General features: G+C 45.3%; 1 protein-coding gene across 4 annotated transcripts in view; it reads right to left on the minus strand.

The window, feature by feature from the left end:
- Window positions 1-22766, minus strand: part of ITGAM (integrin subunit alpha M) — a 53375-nt gene extending 30609 nt beyond the window's left edge. For 3 of the 4 annotated variants that reach the window (XM_045543248.1, XM_045543250.1, XM_045543251.1), the window contains exons 1-14: window positions 22646-22766; window positions 21410-21515; window positions 19881-19984; window positions 19530-19600; window positions 19273-19390; window positions 14770-14900; window positions 14184-14329; window positions 13265-13418; window positions 12177-12327; window positions 11428-11501; window positions 11124-11253; window positions 10699-10841; window positions 4855-4995; window positions 4552-4764 (exon numbers count right to left, since the gene is read on the minus strand). In XM_045543248.1, the coding sequence (XP_045399204.1) occupies window positions 4552-4764; window positions 4855-4995; window positions 10699-10841; window positions 11124-11253; window positions 11428-11501; window positions 12177-12327; window positions 13265-13418; window positions 14184-14329; window positions 14770-14900; window positions 19273-19390; window positions 19530-19600; window positions 19881-19984; window positions 21410-21515; window positions 22646-22673 (1710 nt within the window). In that variant the 5' untranslated portion in view covers window positions 22674-22766. The remainder of the gene's footprint in view (window positions 1-4551; window positions 4765-4854; window positions 4996-10698; window positions 10842-11123; window positions 11254-11427; window positions 11502-12176; window positions 12328-13264; window positions 13419-14183; window positions 14330-14769; window positions 14901-19272; window positions 19391-19529; window positions 19601-19880; window positions 19985-21409; window positions 21516-22645) is intronic. The other variant, XM_045543249.1, reaches the window with a different exon arrangement.
- Window positions 22767-23092: the final 326 nt, after the last annotated feature.

Below are 23092 nucleotides of genomic sequence, written 5' to 3' on the forward strand. Positions count from 1 at the left end.
CCCCCCGGAAGGCGCCGAGCCACGCGGCCGACGGCGGAGCGCGGGGGCCCGGGACGCGCAAGACGCAGTGAAAGAGCAACGCGGCCCCTTCTCCAGGACACGCAGAACGCGGAGACCTGCGACAGGCAGAGGGTGGCGCCGCAGGAGATCCGCAACCAGACGACAACTTCCTGACAGCAGGTGACATAGACAGTAGATTTGAAACACTGGAACCGGGAACATTTCATGAAGAAACTGAGAATAATTACCGCGTGGAGGCAAGTCCAGCTTCACGCGACCAGGACTGGAATCAGGAAGTAAAGACAGAATGTACAAACAAGAAAACCCAGATTCCAGTGAACCAAGCAGTGGACGATGAAAGATCGCCCCATGGTGCAGATGCCATAGCACATCAACACGATGACAAACATATAACTATTATCCTTTGAAAAATGAAGGATAGAAACTTCAGATAATGCTGCAGACTCAAACATAACTTAGCAGAAATAAGTGTTCCCCTGCACAGGAACAACAGGAAGTACCACCAGATACTTAAAAGGGCCCCCTACACTCCAAAAGACAGCTGGGGTCGATCTTATGAAGTAATTACTGAACAGATCAAGATCTTTGGGAATGAATATGAAAGACGTTTTGAATGAATTATGGCCCACTGGCATTTTAGTGCATTTTTTTTAGAAACAAAAATTACATATAATGTCACATTCCTTCATGTCCTTTTTTTCTTTTTTTTTTTTTTTTTTTTTCTTTTTTAAGAGATGGAGTCTCTCTTTCTCACCCAGCCTGGAGAACAATGATATATATTAATGGCTCACTGCAACCTCAAACTCCTGGGCTCAGGTAATCCATATTCCTGCCTCAGCCTCCCAAGTAGCTAGGACTACAGGCATACGCCACCACACATAGCCCATTTTTAAAAATTCTTTTTGTAGAGATATAGTCTCTCTGTGTTGCCCAGGCTGGTCTCTAACTCCTGACATCAAGAGATCCTCTTCCATCAGCCTCCCAAAGTGCTGGGATTATAGGCATGAGCCACCACACTCAGCCATGCATGTTCTTTTTTGATAGCATTAGTGGATTTATTGAATTTCTTTTCTTCTTTTCTGTTTTGTGACACAGCTTTTAGTCTTACCTGCATTTATGGGTGTTTTTCAGACAATAGTTAATAATTATATTGGAGATGTAACAATAATTGTCTTGTCAGGGTTTTAATATATTATTAACTAACACTAAGTACATTAGACTGACTTGGGTAACCTCTGCATTAAGCATATTTCAAAGCCATTAAGAGCCCCTTGCATTAACGCTCTTAAAAATGCTAACAGAGATCATCATTAGTTGTGAAGGCTTAAGTTGTAGATATCTACACTTATATTCTCATCAAAAATTTCTACATTAGCTTCAAGTATTCAAGTTAAAACTCAAATTTTGAGATTTTTGTAACTTTTAGCTGGTTAATTTTTTAAACTTAATATTTCTATGGAAGTTTTAAATCATGATCATTAATTTATTTTTCAAAATGGAGTAGGGACAAAAATTCCTTGGTAGGACACAAGGAAAAAGAATGATTTGCTGTATCATATTAATAAAAAAATGACTCCCTCAGATTGATCATATGATAGCTGTAGTCCATTCAGTATTTGTTTAAATTTTAGAAAATCTATATAAATTATTGGTACACAGTTTAAACATTGTTCTGCCTTTGGCTAATTATGTCATGCCCCACAGCACCAGACACTGCACTGTGCACTTACTGGATAAACTCAAAAGTGCCTCTAGTTGGGTTGCTTTAGGATGTGCGAGAAGCACTCACAGAGCCAGACGCCTGCTGCTATTTCACAACAGATGAGACTTTTCCTATCTACACTGAAGATTTTCTTCTGTTTTTAATGTGGTTTATTTTTGGCTCAGACATAGTTGCTGTGATAAAAATACTCCTTTGTTAGAAAAGAAAGTAGCTACAGCATCACTTTTTAAGAAGCATGAGCTATTGAAAAAGCCACAAGTAGTTTCATTGTCGTGTCAGGGATAGCTCTTCATATCATTGTTTGAAGATAAGGTGACTTTTTTCCTGTTTTTAGGTTAAAATCAAAGAAATTCTATATTTTTATTATTATAGATCATAGTTACAATGTAATGAGTTCAGCATGGTGACCTAATGTATAGTGAAACCTGAACTAAGTTAGTAAGAACAGGGATTTTCTTAATTTTCTAAAGTTGTGCTATATGGGTGATATAGAGCTGATATTCAAATTATGATAAAGCTCTTCATATTGTGAATTATAGAACACTACTTTTTATAAAGCCATTTTTAAAGAGAAACTTAGGCGTGGCATAGAATTGATAAATGAGTAAAATAAGTTTTACTGGATTTTTGTATATAATCATCTCTAGAACTCTGGAATTTTGGGATTCATTATGCTGTGATCTACTTCAAATATTTTTTAATTCCAAATATCTGAATTAATAAGCAAATATGTCTTTACAAATATGTGCCAAGTGGGGCAACATCAATGGATTTTCTAAAAATAATCTAAATAGATTTCATTTAGTTACCTGACTACAACAAAATACAGAAGGATTTTGTGTGTGTGTGTGTGTGTGTGTGTGTGTGTGTGTGTGTGTGTGTGTGTGTGTTTTAAAAACCACAGCAATTAAAACAGTATGGTACAGGCATAAAGACAGACATATAAACCAATGGAACAGAATACAGGGCCAAGAAATAAACTCATGCCTATAGGGTCAACTGATCTTCAAAAGAGTGCCAAGAATATGCAATGGGGAAAGGAGGGTGTCTTAGACAAAGTACTGGAAAAACTGGATATCTATACGCAAAAGAGTACAATTGGACTCTTATCTTACACCATACACAAAGCAACTCAAAATGGACTAAAGACTTAAACGTAAGACCTGAAAATGAAAAACTCCTAGAAGAAAACATAGAGGGAAAGCTTCTTGACATTGATCTGAGCAATGATTTTATGAATATGATACCACAAGCACAGGCAAAAAGTACAAAAATAACTGAGACTACATCAAATGAAAAAGCCTCTACATAGCAAAGGAAACAATCATCAGAGTCAAAATGTAACCTATAGGATGGGAGAAAATATTTGCAAACCATATATCTGATAAGGGATTAATCTCCAAAAATATATAAGGAACTCCTACAACTCAATAGCAAAAAAAGTCTAATAACTTGATTTAAAGATAAGCTAAGGATTTGAAGAGATATTTTTCCAAAGACATATAAATGGCCAACAGATATATAAATAGATGCTCAGTGTCATTAATTATCAGGGAATTACAAATCAAAACCACAAATCACTTCACAACTCTTAGGATGGCTATTATCAAAAAAACAAAAGACAAGTGACAGCAAGGATTTGTAGAAATCAGAACCCTTGCACACTGCTCGTGGGAATGCAAAAGGATGCAGTCCTTATGGAAAACAGTATGGAAGTTCCTCAAAAAATTAAAAATAGAACTACCATATGATCCAACAACCACTTCTGAGTATCCAAAAGAATTGAAATCAGGATCTCAAAGAGATATTAACATTCTCATGTTCATTGCAGCACTATTCACAGTAGCCAAGATGTGAAAACAATCTAAATGCCCATCAACAAGTGATGGAGTTTTAAAAATCCACACAGTGGGATATTATTCAGCCTTTAAAAAGAAGGAAATTCTGTCATTTTTGACAACATAGATAAACCTGGGGGACATTATTCTAAATGAAAGGAGCCAGTCACAGAAGGGCAAATACTGCATGACTCCATTTATATGAGTTATCTAAAATAGTCAAACTCAAAAAAGCTAAGAATATAATGGTGGTTGCCAGGGGCTGGGGTGTGGGAGAGAATATGACAGGTGAGCTGAAACCAGACTATGAGGGTCCCTCCAGGCCGCGGACTCCATCTGGCAGGAAACAGGGAGGCATCTTAGAGTGGAAACCAGGGGTAGGGGTCAGAATTTAGGGTGCTCAGTCATCAGGATGGGCTACATAATTTGCAAGACCCAATGCAAAAGAAATATATGGGACTCTTTTTCAAAAATTATTAAGAAAATATTTAAGATAGCAATAGCAGAGCATTAAACCAAGCACAGGACCCTTTTGAGAGAATGGCCCTGTGTGACTGCACAAGTCACACACCCATAAAACATGCAGCCCCACAAGGTGACCAACCATATCAGTTTCCTGGGATGTGGAACTTTCCTAAAACCAGGACAGATCTGGGCAAACCAGGACTCTTGGTCACCCTGGCAGGACCGAGATTCGGGAGAAAGGAACGCCTCCATCCTCCAGCTTGCCATTTTCCGTCTCGGGGCCTGGCTACTCACCTGTAACCCCATGCACCTTCTATCATGGCAGAGAGCATTTATCTAGGATTAAGATTCTTTGAGATTTCTGTGAAGTGCGTGTTATTATTTTTGAAGGTTCTGAAAGGAGGACTGGGAGAACTGATCTGGCAACTATGGGAACATCGAATTAGAAGGTGACAGATCAGTAAAGAGGCTACTGTGGTGACAAAGACAGTAACCTGGCCTCACCTGACTGTGGGAGGAGCTGATGCCAAATCCTGAGGTTCCATGAAAAATGTAGACAGCACCCCGGTTCTCCTCCTCTCCTGGGGCCCCAATGGCCACATCCGTCAGCTTGTCCCCATTCACATCCCCCAGCGCTGTGAGGGCTGCCCCAAAGCGGCCCCAGGGGTGGCCCTGCTCACCGTGGAGAACAGCATCACACTGCCACCGAGCCCTCTGCTGAACACAAACAGTGTCAGGCCCAAACCCAGGCAACCCCTTCACCCTGCATCCAGACCCCACCCAGCCCAGGTCTCATCAGCCACTTACCTGCCGGGGCAGGGGGCACACAGACACCTGGCCCCCCCGGGTCTGCTCGTAGTAGTGGGGGGCCCCGATGAGGACAAGGTTAGTGCTGCCACTGCTGTCCATGTCCACAGAGCAGAGGGAGGCCCCGAAGTAGGAGCCAATCTGAAAGAGATGGGGCCATGATCATATTCCTCTTCCCACCTAAAGCAGAGTGTGGGAGTTTTCTCTCTGTGAAGGAAAACTGTGCCCGGTGGGAAAAGCCCTTTGGAGAAGATGTGATCTTCTGCATGATTCATGATGGATTTTCGTTTGAATGCGCTGTCAGCTAGAGGAGCCTATTATGGAGTCAGTGGACAGTGGGTGAGGATTTACCCCAAATGGTATTCCACAGGGAGATTATTAAGTAAGCAAAGAAGAAATTGGATTGGAAAATACAGAGAGAAAAGCCTAGAAGAGCAGACAGGATACCCTTTCAATATAATGGAAGTCTTTAGGGAGATAAAAGGTCAAAGTTGGCAGTCTAACTAATAAGGAATCACTAATGCTACCCAGGAATATTTTTTGTGATATTAAAAAATAATGTCTACTTACCAGTGAAAGGATTTTTAAAATATGTTCAATGTTAATATATACAACTCTTCCATAGAATTCATCCATTTAATCATCATTTATTCATTCATTCAACAAACAAGGATTTGCTACTTGCTGAACACAGGGCTGGGCAGGAGAGACACAATACCCTCCAGGGCCCTCCGTGCAGCGGGACAGGGGAGTAAACAGATAAACAGGGACAAGTTCTAGGAACTTGTGCAGGGAACATCATGCCATGACTCACTGCATATGATCTTACCCGCCACACCCCTGAGGAGACTCGCTGATAACCTAATAAAGGCATTTAAGCTTCATCCTAAAGTCAGCAGGATTTGGGTTATTTTTAGGTCAGGTTTATTAGGGTATAACATACAAACAATAAAATTCAGCCTTTTTAGTATACAGTTTTATGAATTTTGACAAACATATAAAATCATAACCACCACCACAGTAAGATATAGAATAGTTTCACCATCCCCCAAATATTCCCTCATACCCCCTTGCAGTCACCTTCCCGTCTGCTGCCGACACCCGCAACCACTGATCTGCTTTCTACAGTTTTGCCTTATCCAGGATGCTACGTAACTGGAAATGTGCAGGATGTAGCCTTTTGGGTCTGGCTTCTTTCACCTACCATAATACACTTAAGATTCATCTACATTGTCACATGTATTAGTGTTAATAATTCACTCCTTTTTATTGCTGATTTGTACCCCACTGTGTGAATATACCACAGTCGGTTTATCCATTCCCTAGTTGAAGGACATTTGTGTTTTTTCTAATTTTTAGTGATTATTAATAGAGCTACTACAAATATTTGCATACAAGTTTACATGTGAACATCTGTTTTCATTTGTCTTAGGTAAATATTTAGGAATGGGACTGCTGGTATGGTAACTGTATGTTAAACATTATAAGAAATATAAAGAATTAACTTTTTATGAGGTGAGATATGGGTAGAGTTTTTTTTTTATTTTAAAGCCAAAGCTAAGAAGATAAGAGGTTTATTTTTTTTTTTTTACTATGGATCTCCAATTGTTACAGTACCATTTGTTGAATAGACTCTTCATTAAACTGTGTTTGCTCCTTTATTGAAAATCAATCTGGGGCTGCGTGCAGTGGCTCACACCTGTAACCCCAGGACTTTGGGAGGCCAAAGTGGGAAGATTGCTTGAGGTCAGAAGTTTGAGACCAGCTGGGGCAACATAGTTAGACCTCATCTCTACAAAAAAATCTAAAAACTTAGCCAGGCATAGTGGCAGGTGCCTGTAGTCCTAGCTACTTGAGAGGCTCAGGCAGGAGGATCACTTGAGCCCAAGAGTTCAAGGCTACAGTGAGCTATGATCATGCCACTGCACTCCAGCCTGGGTGACAAAGTGAGACCCTGGCTCTTAAAAAAGAAGAAGAAGAAGACCAATGGGTAAAGTGTGACATTAATATCCTAAAATGTGGGGGGAGGAGACATTAAAGTACAGAGTTTTTGTATGCAGTAGAAGTTATCAGCTTAGACTAAGATGTTTTATGTAAGCCTCATCATAGCCACAAAGAAAAACCTGTAGTAGACACCAAACATAAACAGAAAGGAATCAAAGCATGCCACTACCAAAAAAAAAAAAAATCAAATCACAAAGGAAGACAGCAAGAGAACAAGAATGAAACAAAGGAACTACAAAATAGTCAGAAAACAATGAAAAAAAAAACAGTAGTAATAGTCCCTACCTATCAATAATTATTTTAAATGTAAATGGATTAAATTCTCCAATCAAAAGACATAGAGTGGCTGAATGGATTTTAAAAATCCAACTACATGCTGCCTACAAGAGACTCAATATAGATTTAAGAACACACATAGACTGAAAGTGAAGGGATGGAAAAGATATCTCATGCAAATGTTAACCAAAAGAGAGCCATACTTATTAATATATCAGACCAGATAGGCCTTATGTCAAAACTGCCACAAGAGACAAAGAAGGTCATCATATAGTGATAAAGAAGTCAGACCATTAAGAAGATGTAACAATTTTGAAAATATATGCACCCAACATCAGAGCACCTAAATACATAAAGCAAATATTAGCAGAACTAAAGGGAGAAATAGAGAGCAGTACAATAATAGTATTATTATATTATGGGGGACTTCAATATCCTACTTTCAACAATGGATGGATCATCCAGACAGAAAATCAATAAGGAAACAGCAGACTTGAACAACACTATAGACCAAATGGACCTAACAGACGTATACAGAACATTCTATCCAACAGCAGCAGAATACATAACCTTTTCAAACAGACATGGAACAGTCTCTAGATAGAGCATATGTTAGGCCACAGAACAAGTCTTAAGAAATTCAAGAAGACTGAAATCATAACAAGTATATTTTCATCATCTCACCCCAGTTAGAATGGCTTTTATCAAAAAGACATAGTAATGAAATGAATGCCGGCGCGGATGCAAAGAAAGGGGAATGCTCGTGCACTGTTGGTGGGAACGTAGTTTAGTGCAGCCACTATGGAAAACAGTGTGAAGGTTTCTCAAAAAATAGAACTACCATATGATCCAGTAATCCCACTGCTGGGTATATATCCAAAAGAAAGGGAACCCGTATATTGAAGACATATCTGCACTCCCATGTATATTGCAACACTATTCACAAAAACCAAGATCTAGATTCAACCTAAGTGTCCATAAATAGAGGAATGGATAAAGAAAATGTGGTACATGCACACAATGGAATACTACCCAGGATTTTTACTGCATTGAATTCATAGGTCAATTCTGGGAGAATTGACATCTTAGCAATATTGGAATTCCAATATTCCAGTCCATAACCACAGTAAATCTCTCCATGTATTTAGGTCTTTGATTTCTGTCATTAGTGTTTTGTAATTTTCAGCATACAGGCATTATGTTAGATTTATACGTAAGTATTACATGGTCTTTGGCACTATTATAAATGATACTTTTTAATTTAAATTTCCAATTGTTCAATGACTTTATATGAATACAAATTAGTTTTACATATTGATCTTGTATCCTAAGAATTTACTGAAATAACATATTAATTATAGCATCTGTTTTATAGATTAATTATAGCAGCTGTTTTAGAGATTCTATAATATTTTCTATGCTCTGTGCTGAGTTAGGACATAGGAGGCCACTATCTATATGTTATCTGCAAATAAAGATAGTTTTATTTTTTATTTTCCACTCCGTATGCTTTTTTGCCTTCTTTTTCTTGCATTATTGCACTGGCTAGGTCTTCCATATTGAATGGGAATAGTAAAAGTGGATATTCTTGCCTTATTTCCAATTTTAAGAGAAAATCATTCTCTTTCACTTTTAAGTATGATGCCAGCTATAGACTTTTTATAAATTATTCTTTTTTAGGTTGAGGAAGTTCCCTTTAGTTCCTAGTTTGCTGAGAGCTTTTAATCATAAAAGGATGTTGTATTTTTGTCAAATTATTTTTCTATATCTATTAAGATGATTACATGTTTTTTCTTCCCTAATCTGCTATTATGGTAAATTACTGTGGTTTTTTTTCAAAATTGCTTTTTTAGAGACAAAATATACCTAACTTAACATTCACTATTTTAAAGTATAAAGTTCAGTGAGTTTTAATATATTCACAATATTGTGTAAACACCACCACTAATTCCAGAACATTCCATCTCCCCAGAGATATCTGTTCTCAGTCACTCTCAGTCCCTACCCTCATCCAATCCCCTGGCAACCACAAATCTAATTCCTCACTCTATAGATTTGTAAGTTTTGAATTGGGAAGTGTGAGTCCTCTAACTTTGTTCTCCTTTTTCAAGATTGCTTTAGCTATTCTGGATCCACATGGACTTTAAGATCAGTTTGTCCATTTCTACAATATTATTTTTTTATAGAGATGGGGTCTCACTATGTTACCCAGGCTAGTCTCAAACTCCTAGGCTCAAGTCATCCTCCCACCTCAGCCTCCCAAGTAGCTAGGATTACAGGTGTGTGCTACCATGCCCAGCTCTATGTTGATTTTTCGAATGTTGAACAAGTCCTGCATGCCTGAGATAAACCACACCTATCCTTCTTTCTAGTGTTTTCTTCCACCACTCCTCCCACCACAAACACCCGCACTCTCAATTCTGTCCCATGCTCTCCTCCCTCCTCTGGTCCGTTTCTTCCCCCTCTCCTCCCCTTCACTTCTCCTGTTCTTTTACCTCAGGCCTTGGCTTAACTGTCACTTCCTCCAGGAAGCCTTCCCCAATTCCCTTGCTTAAGTACCCCTCCCATTTTCTCTCAGTCCCAGACTATCCCAGTTTAAGCATTTATCACCCTTGATGGTAATTTGTGGGTGCCTATGTGTAGTGGAGGAGTCGACCAGCCACCCTTCCTCATGTGATCCTGGACCACACACACAAAACAAGAAGTAGCATCACATCCACACTTGACTTCTTGGAATTCCCCTACACATTCTCCTCCACCCACACCGTACATGTGCCAGGCACTGACACCATCAACAGTCAATATGTGTTGGTTAAACATTTGGAAAAATCATGTGAACAATCTGACTATTAGCAAAGAATTATGACAAGCTGTTTGAGTATCAGAGCAAACTGGTTTCACATTAATTAATTGCAGGCCAAAAAGAACCACTGATGAAGATTAAAGAAACACAAACAGAACCACAGGCACAATATTATGAGTGCTATCCTGTTTCAGGAATTTGCATGATTTAGATTAGAGATTTTTGCCTCACACATGAGTTCCCACATAATATGCAACCATACTGCTTTTGCAGGTGTGACATTCAAAATATTGAAGTGCTAGGGCTGCACAGGGAGGGAGGAATAGTACTTGGAGCTTGGCTGGAGCAGGTCCTGGAGGTCCCCTAACGTGTCCTGCCTGCCCCCACAGTTGCTGGGTCGTATGGAAGTCCAAAGAGCACTGGGAGAGGAACCAGAGTCCATGGGTTCCATTTATCAACAGATATGGAACTATTTTAATACTTTAATAACTAATATGACTATACTAGTTACATACTGGTTGAATACCAGCTCTGAGATCAGCTCTGTACAGTCAAGTGTCCTTATTTATTTATTATTTTTAGAAAAGCTAAGGACATAGCATTCTCAAATACAAAGCTGGTCCCATGACTCTCCAGCTCAAAGCCTCTGAAGCCTCTTTGCAAGACGCAGCCATGAGCGGCATCCGGCAACGCCCATCCTGGAATCTCTCAGCCCCCACACACCCCTGTTTGCACACTCACGCTCCACACTCTGCACTCACCTGGCTCCCCTTGATATTAGCGTTGAACTCCCAGGTGTCAGCGTTCTGTCTGAACATCACCACCAGGCCAATATGCTGATATCGGGGTGCCCCCAGAACCAGGCTTTGCACCCGGTTCCGCAAGATGACTGTGGCGGCATAACCTGAAGACGGTGGACTAAGAGGTGAAGTGCCTTCTCTGATCCCTTCTCCACCATGCAGACCCACCCCCTGAGCAGAACAATGGGGCAGCTCATGCCTGGTAGGTTGGGGTAACTGAGCCCTGCATTATATTCTTCTTTGTGAATATAATAAAAATTAAGTCTTGAAATTTCTGTCTTTAAAGCTATCCCAAAGGCCTATGAAAGATCCAATGACACCTACACTAGTTGAGTTATGCCACATCCTGACCCCTTCTTAGAGTAACCCCTGCACTCCCCACTTACCCAAGTAAGCATCATTCATATCTGAATCTACCCTGGTTGTGTTGATGAAGGTGAATTTTTCCTTTGATGTATATAGAAAGGCTCCACCAGCCCAGTCAAAACTCCCGACAGCACCCAGCAAGGGACCATTCTGGGAAAAGGGGTAGAACAGTACTGATGAGAAAGAGAGAAGGGACCACTGCTGCCCATTAAAGAGGTAACTCCCAACAAGAACCCATCACAGAGAAGAGCCTCCCAAGCCTTGCACCTCTTCTGTCTCTTCTTCCTGCCGCCCCCACCTCCAATTTAACGAAGGACCACTTACAGAGGTGATGGCCGCACTGAAGCCTTCTTGAGACATCTCATGCTCAAAGGAGCTGGTACTCCCTGTCTGAGTTCCTGTGAGGAAGAGAACTTTTTACATTAAAGAAAGCAGAATTGCCTAGAACAGGTGCTGGAAACTCAAATGCCCTGGTGGCCAGACTAAAGGCTCGAATGGGATCTTTGTTGAACTGGAAAGCACAGGCCCCCCTTACACCCCTCTTAGAAGAGCAGCATCTACTCAGCTCCAGCTGCTTCTTGCCAAGCAGGAGTATGGTCCTCAAGGTGTCTAATCTTCCAATGTTCCAAGATAAGCCATAAATCCAGATCATGGATGAAATTCACCCATGACTAAATTCCTTTTATTCAACAAACATTTATTGAGCTCCTTCTCTATACACTGGGCACTATTTTAGGCAACAGGGATAGAATAGTGAACCAAACAGACAAATGTTGACAACACATCCGAATTTTGGGAAAAACCCACTGTGTGGGATTTGACTCCCCCACACTCCAACTTATCAGCCTATAACCAAGACTTGCAAAATTAGAGATAAAAGTCTAGATTCTTTGATTTCAAAGGAATTGACCATGTAAGGCCAGGGTGGCTGGGAGCTGGAGGCAGTGGAGAGAGAGTTGGTGCTGAGGGTCAGGACACCAAGGGTTAGGAGGGTCTAGTTTCCAGACAGGAATATGTGGTTTAGGGTGGAGGGTACCGCTGGAGCTGCTCTGGGAACACAGACGCCTGCTCACCCTCAATCGCAAAGATCTTTTCCTGAAGCTGGTTCTGAATGGTCTTCAGAGCTTCAAAGTTATTCACCCGGAACACGTGATCACGAGATGGAATGGATGCAATGGTATTAAGCTCTTCTCGGGATCTGTCATTGCTGAAGGCAGACCCCACCTGTCACCAAGGAACAAAGACCAAATCAGACACTGCCCATGGGTAGCAGTATCATCTAGCAAAGAAAAGAATCTGAAACATTATTTGTCAAATGAGAGAATGCACCAGAAGTCCCCGGGACAGGTCTGCAAAGCAAAGGGAGCAACTGGGAGCTAAAACCCAGCCTTTGATCCATTTGCTGTGCCATGACTCCCAGTGGAAGGGGAGCCTCTTTCTTTATATGAAGGTATTTCCTACTCGCCAAGCCATGCACCCATGATAATTGCTTTCTCTGTATCACACAAAGTGCTATGGTGGTTTGATTACACTGAGATCCTAACTGTCTACCTCTTCTTTTACCCAAGTCCTTTCCCCAAAACTTTGCTGTGCCCTCCTACTCTTGGTGGAGTAATCTGCGTCATTCACTGTCTCTGGACTCGGCCATGGGACTTGCTTTAGCCCATGGATGTTAGCAAACATGATGCAAACAGAGGCTTGAAAAAGCACTTGCAACATTTCCTCTTGCTCTCTTGTTTCTCTGCTTTCACCACGAGGGCATGTCCAGGCCAGCCCACTGCAGAATGAGACCCAGGGAGCCAAAGAGCCAAGTCACCCCAGTTGTTCCAACAAAGGCCATCTCTCCCAGAAGGCAAACATGGCTGCAACCCTCAGAAACGGAGAGCCCAGCCAAGACCCTCTGCAGTTGATTACAGATGTGTGAGTGAGCCCAGCTGAGACCAGAAAACCTGTCCAGCTGACCTACAGGCTTACTTATTATTTTAAGCCACTGGATTTTGGAATAGTTTGTTACACAGCACTATTAATAGATAACTGTTCCAGGCACATATGAGCTAGCAATAACCCTTTCCTCACTTTGAGTTTATCCCTATTTGCAAACTGAAGGGAGGGTGTATTCAAATAGAAACCCTCAGCAGAAGCACCAGGCCACATTTCATACCCCAATGACATAGCGAATGACCCTTTGTCTGTTTGCCTCAGGGATGACATCATCATATGTCAAAGGGTCACCAAACTTTTCTCCATCTGTGATGACGACTAGGATCTTAAGGGCATTCTCCCGGGCTCCCTTGGCAACGGAAAACAGTTCTTTTCTGTGCAGGGAAGAGGAGGGACAAAGTCAAATTCAGGTAGACAGAGATATTATTAATGTTAGGGAGGAAAGGCCAGCAGACTCACAGACAGAGATACCGCTGGGCTCTGCCTAGGAGGGGCTTGGTCTCCTCTGGGGCTTAACACTGAGCTGTGGCTGCCCCAAGACCTGGAAAGGCAGCAGGGGAGGGAAACAGAGCCTTCTGTGCCTTTGTATACTTTTGCATAGTTTGGCTTTTTAAACTGAATATTATTACTTTTAAATTTAAAAAATTTTTAAAAAGAAATAAATTTAATTAGGCCTTCATCAAACCTCTCCTAGAACACTGCACCAGCTCTTTGGCACATCTAGGGCTCTCGAGACCTTCCTGCACTTCTGCCCCAACCATCCCCTCACCTCCACACACACTGAAATCAAAGTGACCTTTCCAAAACAAGGTGTGGCGATGTCCCCCTACTGCTTAAAACCTTCAGTGATTCCCCAGCTGGTTGTGAAGTTGCCTTTGCTGACCTGACCTCAACCGATCTTCTGGCCTCCCTCCAGCCACCTTTCCCTCACTTCCCCACTTTACTCTCACCTTTACTCACACTTGTTTTTTTATGAACACACCATGCACAGTCCCTCCACGCCCTTCCCCATGCTGTTCCCTCCACTGGACGCATCCTTTACCCCAACGCTGTCTGAACAACTCCCTTCGTCCTTCAAAGCCCAGCTAAAAATATCTCCTCCTCCTCCTCCCACCCTTAGCAAAGAAGGAAAAGCTTACACTACTTTGAGGATTCCTGTGGCAGTGTGCGTCCTCCCGTACAGCTGTGGTATTGGCCTCACCAGCGATCTTGGGTTAGGGTTTTCCTGGAAATCTTTGAAGGTGAAATGAGTCCTGAAGGTATCAGAGTACTGCATCAAAGAGAACTGGGAAGGAGGCACCTGGCATTACACTACAGACAGTGTCCCCACTCCCTTAGACATCCCCCAGCAAGCCCTACCCAAATCCTGAAATATTCCAGTTTCCAAATTCCTTTTCGGCACTGCCCCCAGTCCCTCTGCCATCAGAGATCTGCCATCAGCTCCCACTTCCTCTCAATACTAGAACTCAGCCAGAGGTGTGACACCAGTTTCATCTCCCATGCCAACCCCTATCAGCCAGACGGAGCTGCCTGCTTTGCAAACGGCGGAAGGAATGCTGAGGCTGCATCCGGACGGAGCAGAAAAGAGAATCAGGAAAGAGAACCACAGAGGATTGTCAATTTGGCAATGTCTGCAACTGAAGGAGAAGGGGAATGCGATGACCTGACTGCCACGCACCTGCCAGCCTCATGTGGGCTATTCCCAACCTACCCACGGGCCCTCACCAAGGTTTTGGACTTTTCAAATTGCTCCATCACAGTTGAGACAAAATCCTTCATCCGATAAAAGTCATTTGTCTTGATGCTACCAGAGCCATCAATTAAAAAGGCAATGTCACTATCCTGTTGAGGACACCCTGCAGAAGAAGAAAAAGTATGAATTGATTAAGTAATTAGAGACTTGGTGCTTTTTCTTTTCTTTTTTCTTTTTTTTTTTTTTTTGCATGTCACTGTCTGGGGGCAATGAGATTAGGTGGTAAACAAGACCCAACCCATGCTCCCAGCTAGACAAAAACATAACCAAACAGTGGTGTGGGAAATTTTGGTTAATTCTACCCGTGGGAGTCAGGGAAAACGGTGATATTTGACTGGATCGTGAAGAACAAGAAATAATTTGCCGGAAATACAAAGAGAGAAATAAATAATAGAAAAAAGAATAGCACATACATGGATATGTTGAATGTGCCCCCCCCCAGCCTCCACCCCCAGACCCACTTCCTACCCTTCTCCACTGGGCTCTGTGGCCCGGGAGGTGGACCACCGACGTGGGCCACATCAGCGGGGCTCCTTTGCCCTCTGGAGGGCTCAGCGGGAGACTGGCGGGAAAGAGGGGAGCGAGGCCAGGGTGTTCCCCCGTGGGCTGCCTTCCTGGAGGCTGCTCTGGGCCAGCTATGCCCTCGGCAGGGGAGCAGGGCTCCTCGCAAGGAGGCTGCCCCACGTGGCTCTCTGGGCTCTGCTGAACCCGGAGCGCATCCGCAGCCGCATCACCAGCCCAGGGGTGGAGAGGTCTGGGCGCGCCCTCCAGGCGCTCAGACCGCCCTTACGGTTTCCTTACACCCCATCACACCTTTACACTCAGTCCTTTTGTACATAAGAAGCCCTCTTCAAATTATTCTGATTGTGCCATCTGCCTAGCTGGGACGGGAGGGGGCCCAAAAGGACCCTGGCGGACTCAAGGAACGCCGCGCCCGGAAACGGCGCCACCGGGGCGAACGTCTGCGCTGCGGGTGGAGGGAGCGCAGCTGTGACACTGAGCCGGGACGGTTGGCAACGGCCTCGCTGCTCCTGCGAGGAGTTTGGCTTCATCCCTCAGGCCGTGGGGAGCCACCGAAGGTTCTTAGAAAAGGAAGTAAGTTGGCTTGTTCCTATTCCAGAGCGATTGCCGCAGCGGCGAGTTCGGACAGCTCCGCGCGACAGCCAAACGACCCCGCAGGGCAGTGCTGCTCGGCAGTGACCGGGAGGGGACCAGGACACGCACGACCACACGGATGGGGCTCACATGCTGGTGAAAGGTTCCAATTCCATTTATGTAACATTCTAGAAAAGACAAAGCTATAGTGACAGAGAACAGATGAGTGGCTGCCAGGGCCTGAGGCGGGGGACAGTGGCCCATAAAGGAACCGCACAAAGGAGGTTTTGGGGGGACCTTTTTTGTATTCTGAGTATGGTGACGGTTAGACAAAATATGTTAAACATATGAATATGTTAAAATTCATGGAACTAAAAGAAAAAAAGGTCAATTTTACTGTATTGAAAAAAATAAAATAAAAGTGCTCCAAAAAGTATTGGGTTTTTTTTTTTTGTAACTAGATAACCAGATTCTAATGTTTATGTAGAAAATATGCAAAGGAGACTAGCCACAAAAATTTTTGAAAATCTCAAAGATATGTTATATGAAAGAAATTAAGGTACAGAACAGTGTGTATAGCATGCTACCATTTGTGGCACAGAAGTGTAGAATGCACATGTGTATGTTTGTCAGTACACGGGGTACCTCCAGATGAAGACACAAGAGACTGGCAGCAGCCGTTTCCTGACCGAGAGGATGTCTCCACAGTGTATCCTTTAGTGCCTTGTGAATTTTAAACCAAGTGCATGCATTACATGTTTTTAGTAAATGGGAGAAAAATTAAGAAGTAGTCTTGAACTCCTGGGAGTGAGGTTGTTATAATGTGGAGGTTTCTCCCCTCCAAATCTCACACTGAAATTTGATCCCCAGTGTGGGAGGTGAGAGCTGTTTGGGTGGCGAATGGCTTGGTGCAGTCCTGAGGTGATGAGTTCTCACCCACCAGCTCACCGAGAGCTGCTTGTTGAAGAGAGCCCGGCAGCCCTCCCCTCTCTCCGGCTCCCTCTCCCGCCACGGGACATGCCTGCTCCCCCTTCTCCTTCTGCCGTGGTTCGAAGCTCCCCGAAGCCCTCACCAGAAGCAGAAGCTCATGCCACACCTCCTGTGCAGCCTGCAGAACTGTGAACCAAATAAGCCTCTTTCCCTCATAAGTGTCCCAGTCTTGGGTATTCTTTTGTAGCAAGACAAAACAGACTAGGACAGAAGTCTAAAGAGAGACGTGGAGGTGGTAGCTGAAGCCACAGAACTGGATGGTATCAGACAGGAAGAACACATGGGCGAGAAGGGAAGTGCAACCCGCGGCTCCTAGGTGGACAGGGAAGGCAGACAGCGCCAGCCTGGGGGCGAAGCGGGGAAGCCCCGGCGGAAGCCAGAGGCTGGGATGTCTGAAGCCAGGAGGTCTGGAAATGGCCGAGGCAACCTGCCGGGCACACCTGAAAGCTGAGGGAACCTGAGGACAGAAAAGAGATTTGGCACTCAGGGTGTCACAGATGCCATCGTCAAGAGCAAGGTCTGTACAATGGGTGGACAGAGAAGCCAGACATCAGAGGGTGCAGAATCGTGAAATGCAGCAGTAGAGATGAGCTGAGAGCACCCTTTCCAGAAGCTGGGTTGTGAAGGGAAGGAGACGTGGCAGAAGATGAGGAGAGACCAGATGCGGGAAGATTGCTTTCATTGCTGTCAGCGTTGGTGGTTGATTGTTTTAAGATATAGGTAGCATGAGCATGTTTGCATTCAGAGGAGGGGAAATTAAACCTCCCGGAGAGAACGAGGGATTGAAGAAGTGGGCTTCCTAGTTGATGCATGAGAGACACTCAAAAGCCCAGGTGGAAGAATTAGTCACGAGAAGGAGGAGAGACAGATCTCTCCTACAACCGGTGAGACACTGCCAAGGTGGCGCCACTGTGGAAATGTGACAAGGAGAAGGGGGAAGTGGAGGGAGTCCACGCCTGGGAGCACTTGTTTTCTCTGTAAGTAAGGAGGGTTCTCTGTGGACGCTGAAGTACAGGGAAGCTGGGCTTGAGAAAGGAAAGCTGTAAAAGGCAAGTATCTACCTTTGGTTCCAGAACCAACAGCAAAAAGACGGCCAAGCAGTTGAACAGAGCAGTGGGAGAAAACAGCTTGAGCAATACATTCTCTCTCTCTCAACAAATGTTGGGGAACAGCGGTGTGGTAGGCAGCCATCAAGATGGCCCCCAAGATTCCCACCTCCTGGCAATGATACCCTTGAATAGCCCACTCCTCTTGAGTGTAAGCTGGACTTTTCCACTCACTTCAAAGGAACAATACAGCAGAGCTGAGACGTCACTTCTGAGATTAGGTTAGGAGGACGGGGACGTAGGTCTCGGGTGCCCACTCTCTTGCTCTCCTGCTCTCTGATTTGCTTCCAGTGAGGGAGCCAGTGGCTGTTTGTGAGCCACTCTCCGGAGAGGCCCGTGTGGCAAGAAGCTGAGGGAGGCCTCCGGCCAACAGCCGGTGAGGAACTGAGGCCTCCGGCCAGCAACCACGGGAGTGAGCTTGGAATTAGACTGTCCCCTAGCCAGGCCCTCCGATGAGCCCGTAGCCCTGATGGAACAATTCGACTTCAATCTCACAAGACACCTTGAGGCACCCAGCAGAGCCATGCCCAGATTCCTGACTTACAGAAACCCTGAGGTCACAAACGTTTGTTGTTTTAAGCTGCCGGTCGGAGGTGATCTGTTCAGCGGCGGCAGATAAAGGGCAGGCAGCAGCGGACAGGCCGGACAAGCGCCCTGCTGCCACAGAACCCGTCACAGAAGAAAGGACAGACGAGACACAGGGGAAGCATGAACTCGGGATACGAAGGTGGTAAAGCAGGGCCGGGTGACGGGAGTGGTGTCGGAATGGTTAGAAGGGCTGCACAGAAAGGCCTCTTCAAAGAGGTGACATTCGAACTCGGATGACAGTAACGGATTGTCAGCTGAGATCCGGGGAGCAGCAGGAGGGCCAAAGGACCCGCAAGAGCAGAGGCCCCGAGGCGACGGCTGGCGGTGCTGCTGGGAGCACGGTGGCCGGTGGCCGAGGCGGAGGGATGGCAGCGCGTGCAGAGGCCAGCAGGGGCCAAGCCAGCCAGAGCAGCAAAGGCTGCGGTTGGGAGACTCAGGCACTTGCTCTGAGGACAATGGCTGGGACCTGTGTGAATTCAGGAGGCCTGATCCCCTCTCTCACAGAGGTGAGTGGCTGCGTCAGGACCCTCCGGTGCGAGCCCCGAGCGCCTGCCCCAGCCTCTCCCTCCAACGCAACCCAGCCCCCCACCTCTGCCCTAGACCTCTCAGTCACCCCCCAGACCGTGCGCAGGCCCCAGTCCCGCCCCCACCCTGTCTCACGCTGCCCATCTGTGCCCTTGGCCAAAGGCCACCTACCTTTGAGGGCCCCTGGGAACCTCTGGGGCTCCTGCAGTAGGTTGGATCCAAACAGGAAGCATAAGCCTTTCACATACGTGTTCTCCTTGCAAGTCTGGTGCACCGTGGGGCCACAGGCCTGGGGGACACGGGGCCAGTGAAAAAGGGCTTCCCCTGCTTCCTGCCCTTTCACCCAAGCATCTCCACTCCCCACCAGTCCTAGGCTCCCCACCGCCCCTACCCTGGCCGAGACCCTGCTGTGACCCAGGGCAACTCACCAGCAGCCGGGAGGGGTTGGTGGCAGCTGCCAGGGACAGGCCCAGAGACATGTTCACAGCCTCTGGGGGGGCTGAGGGGACAAATATGTACATGGTCACTCTCAGGGGGATAAGAGGGGCTGTGTAAGAGCTGGGCAGGTCTGACAGGTCAAGGGGCACCAAGGTCATGGGGAAGGAACGTGGACAGGCTGCCTGAGGGTGTCTGGGGTCAGACACCAGACAGAGCAGAGCTGCAGAGCCAGACCCCTGTGCCCCCCACCACAGATCTCCGGAACTCGAGAAGGACTGCCAAGACCAGGTGCGTTCATAGGTGCATTCCAGCCCTGGGGCCCAGGCGGGGCAATGACTCACCCTGCAGGCGGATGGGCTCACATGAGCCTATGCTGTAGTCACACTGGTAGAGGCCGCCTGTTTGGTTGGCAGCCTTTATCTCCTGGGGGGCTCCAACCACCACCCTGTGGGGAGAGGTAGGAAGAGAGAAAACTCTAACGTGTGGGGGGAAACGCTAGCATGACCACAGAAGTTCTACCACCCAGAGGAAAGTGGGGACCTTCACATGGATTCCTCCCAAAAGATAGGAGGAAAAATTAGCAAATTTTAAAAATGAGAAAATTTCAAATCTCGGAACAGGTAGGGTCTTTCTAAGCATAACATCAGAGGTCATTAAAAAATAGATAAATTCAACACACAGTCATTTTAAACTAATTTCTATATGTGATGAACTGCTGTAAGCAAAGTCAATAAACAAATGATAAGCTGGGTGGAGGGGCATGAGTAACTCATACCCCAGACTACTTTCCTCGGTATATCCACAGCTCCTACAGAGTGGTTTAAAAAGAAATAGAAAAACGGGCAACAGATAAGAAAAAGTGTTCACCTTGTTATAAAAAGAGAAAGCAGTTTAAAACTAAATTGAGATACCACTTCTCACCCATTCGATTTGCAAAGATCAGTAAGTTTGATAACACACCGGCTTGGCAAATGGGTGGGGAGGTTGGTGATTTCATGCATTCGGGTGCAAGTGTAAGTTGTTGCCACCTCTGTAAAGGATATCTGGAAAAATCTATTAAAATTGTGTATGCCTGTCTATCCTTTGATCTAGCAATCCCAGTTCTAGGAATTTACTTCCAAATACACTGGCACATGGGCAAAATGACAGCATTGTTCATATAGGAAAAGTTTGGAAACAATCTAAGTGTTCACTAAGAAGAGATTTAATGGAATGTAAAGTAAATTACAGTACCTCCGAATAATGGAATTTCATCCAAGCATAAAGCTGAAGGAGTAAGCTCTTTATGTACTTATCAGGTCAAATTACCAAGATTAAGGGGGAAGAAAGCAAAGGGCATTATAGAGCAGAGACCAGCACACTTTTCCGTAAAGGTAATATTGTCTCCGTATATGCTGTTTCTGTCAAGCGAAATGCGTTAGCTTTGCGGGCTGTAATCTCTGTCGCAGCTACTCAATTCTGCCGTTACAGCTTGATGAGTGGCCATAAGCAGTAAGTTACAAGTGGACACGGTTGTGTTTAATAAAATTTATTTTCAAAAACTGGTGGCAGCCTGCAGGCAGTATAATGTGTGCTACAAACTGTGTGGGGGATGCGGCCTGGGAGGATGTGCATGTGTTCCAGGCACATAGACACTCTCCGGAAGGACACACGACAAGCCACTCCCCGAGGTCCCTCCTGGGAAGGGAACTGGGGAGAAGGGAGTGAAAAAGGGACTTTACTCTTACACCTGCTTGTGTCTTCTCAGTTTAGAACCCTGTAACTTTATTATCTATTCCAAAAAAATCACTCAAGGAAATTGCCACTTTTTTCAGACATTTAAGCCTTGGAGGGAAAGCACATGAGACAGGGACGCCATCTGGGGTCTTACCTGGATCCCTCAAGCTGGGCCACGCTCTGCCCAAAGCCCCTTGCGTTCTCTTGGAAGGTCATTGGGTTTTCAGTGTCCAGGTTGAACCCTCGACATAAGGTCAAGACTGGAGGGGACACAAGGGGTCGAGTCAGAGGAAAGGAGACAGTAAAGGAAGCAGGAGGCCGCCTGCTCTGTGCGTCTTCATGTCCGGGGTCGGCCCCGCCCAGCGCCCAGGTGCCCGCCTCCCGCGTCCAGCCCCCCAGGCTGGGGCAGGGGTCGGCACACTTTCTCTATAAAGAGCCACATAGTAAATATTTTAGGCTTTACAGACCAAGAAGCCAATAGAATATGTTACGTAGGTTCTTATGTAACGAGAGCAGAAATACATTTCCACAAATTTTTCATTAAGAGAATTCATAATTATTGAGTACAAATTTTCATAATACAGGCTTACTAAGGAGACAAATGGAATTCTTTGGGGGTAGAGATAGCATTTCACTTAACTGGGGTTCAAAGTTAGTGTTCCCTATCACCAAATGGATTGCAAATGTTCGTCGGCAACCTATGGCTCGCAGACGGTGCAAGGACAGTGGTGCCATATCTGCCCCCAGGCAACCGTCTGCTGATGCCCAAGAGCCACCAACGGGGGATGCAGTCAGCACCTCTCTGACCTCCATCCTCTTCTCTAAGCACACACACAGCCTCTTCCCCTAGTATTAGCACCCCGATGATTTGCTCAACAATCAAGTTTCCTGATACCTTTGATTAGATAATTTCCTTCCTATGCAGCTCTCACGCATTTCCTTCCCTTCTTGTCAAATTCTCCACAAAACATAGGCACAGAAGGAAACAAACTGGAATCATTCAACAAACATTTACATCTAGGTCCTTGGAAAATAGAACTGGAGGCAAAGTGGAGGTGGTGAGGTTGAATCCAAGAGGAAACACCTGCTGTGCACCCCTGGGCATGTCACTTCACATCTCTGGGCCTCAGTTTCCTCATCTGTGAAGTGACGGGACCAGCCAAACGGTCTCGCACAGCCTGTGAATGCAGCCATTCATTGAAGCTTCCCTGGCCATCCCATCTGGTCTGTCTCCACTCCCTGCTGCTTCTGGAATCCTTTATTCCTCCCCCAAGTACCCTTGGCCTCTCCCCAGACTAATTCCTGGATATTCTGTGCCTTTTCTCTTCACTCACAGACCCAAAAGTTCCCCTCCACCCCACCCTGAGGGCCCCCCAAGCCCCTGGTGCACCTGATAACAGAAGGACTCTGCAAGCCATGGCTGGAAGGAGCAGGAACCTGGAAGGAGTATGAACAGTATGTTGCGGGCACCACTGAGCCACTCAAGGAAGCCGGCAAAGCTAGGAACGGTAAAAAAAGAGAAGTGGGAGGCAGAAGTCTGCTAGAGACTCAGAGGAAGAGGGCGGAGATTCAGTGAGCACAGCCCTGCTTGACCTTGCTCCTGGGACCGCACACACCCTACCCCCTTCTTACCCAGCTTCCTGCCCCAACCATCATGGTCATTATCCAAAAGGTACCACTTATCACCCACTTGCTTCTGAGGTTGGCCAAAGCACTATGAGGACCAAGCTGGATAGACTTAGGGCCTGCCTCCTGGAACATGTGCTCTAAACATTAATACAAACCAAACAAGTTTGGGAAGTCAAACTCTGTGTCTCCCCAAAAATACACTTTGCAA

This window comes from Lemur catta, chromosome 2, assembly GCF_020740605.2.
Source record: "Lemur catta isolate mLemCat1 chromosome 2, mLemCat1.pri, whole genome shotgun sequence".
Lineage (NCBI taxonomy): Eukaryota > Metazoa > Chordata > Mammalia > Primates > Lemuridae > Lemur > Lemur catta.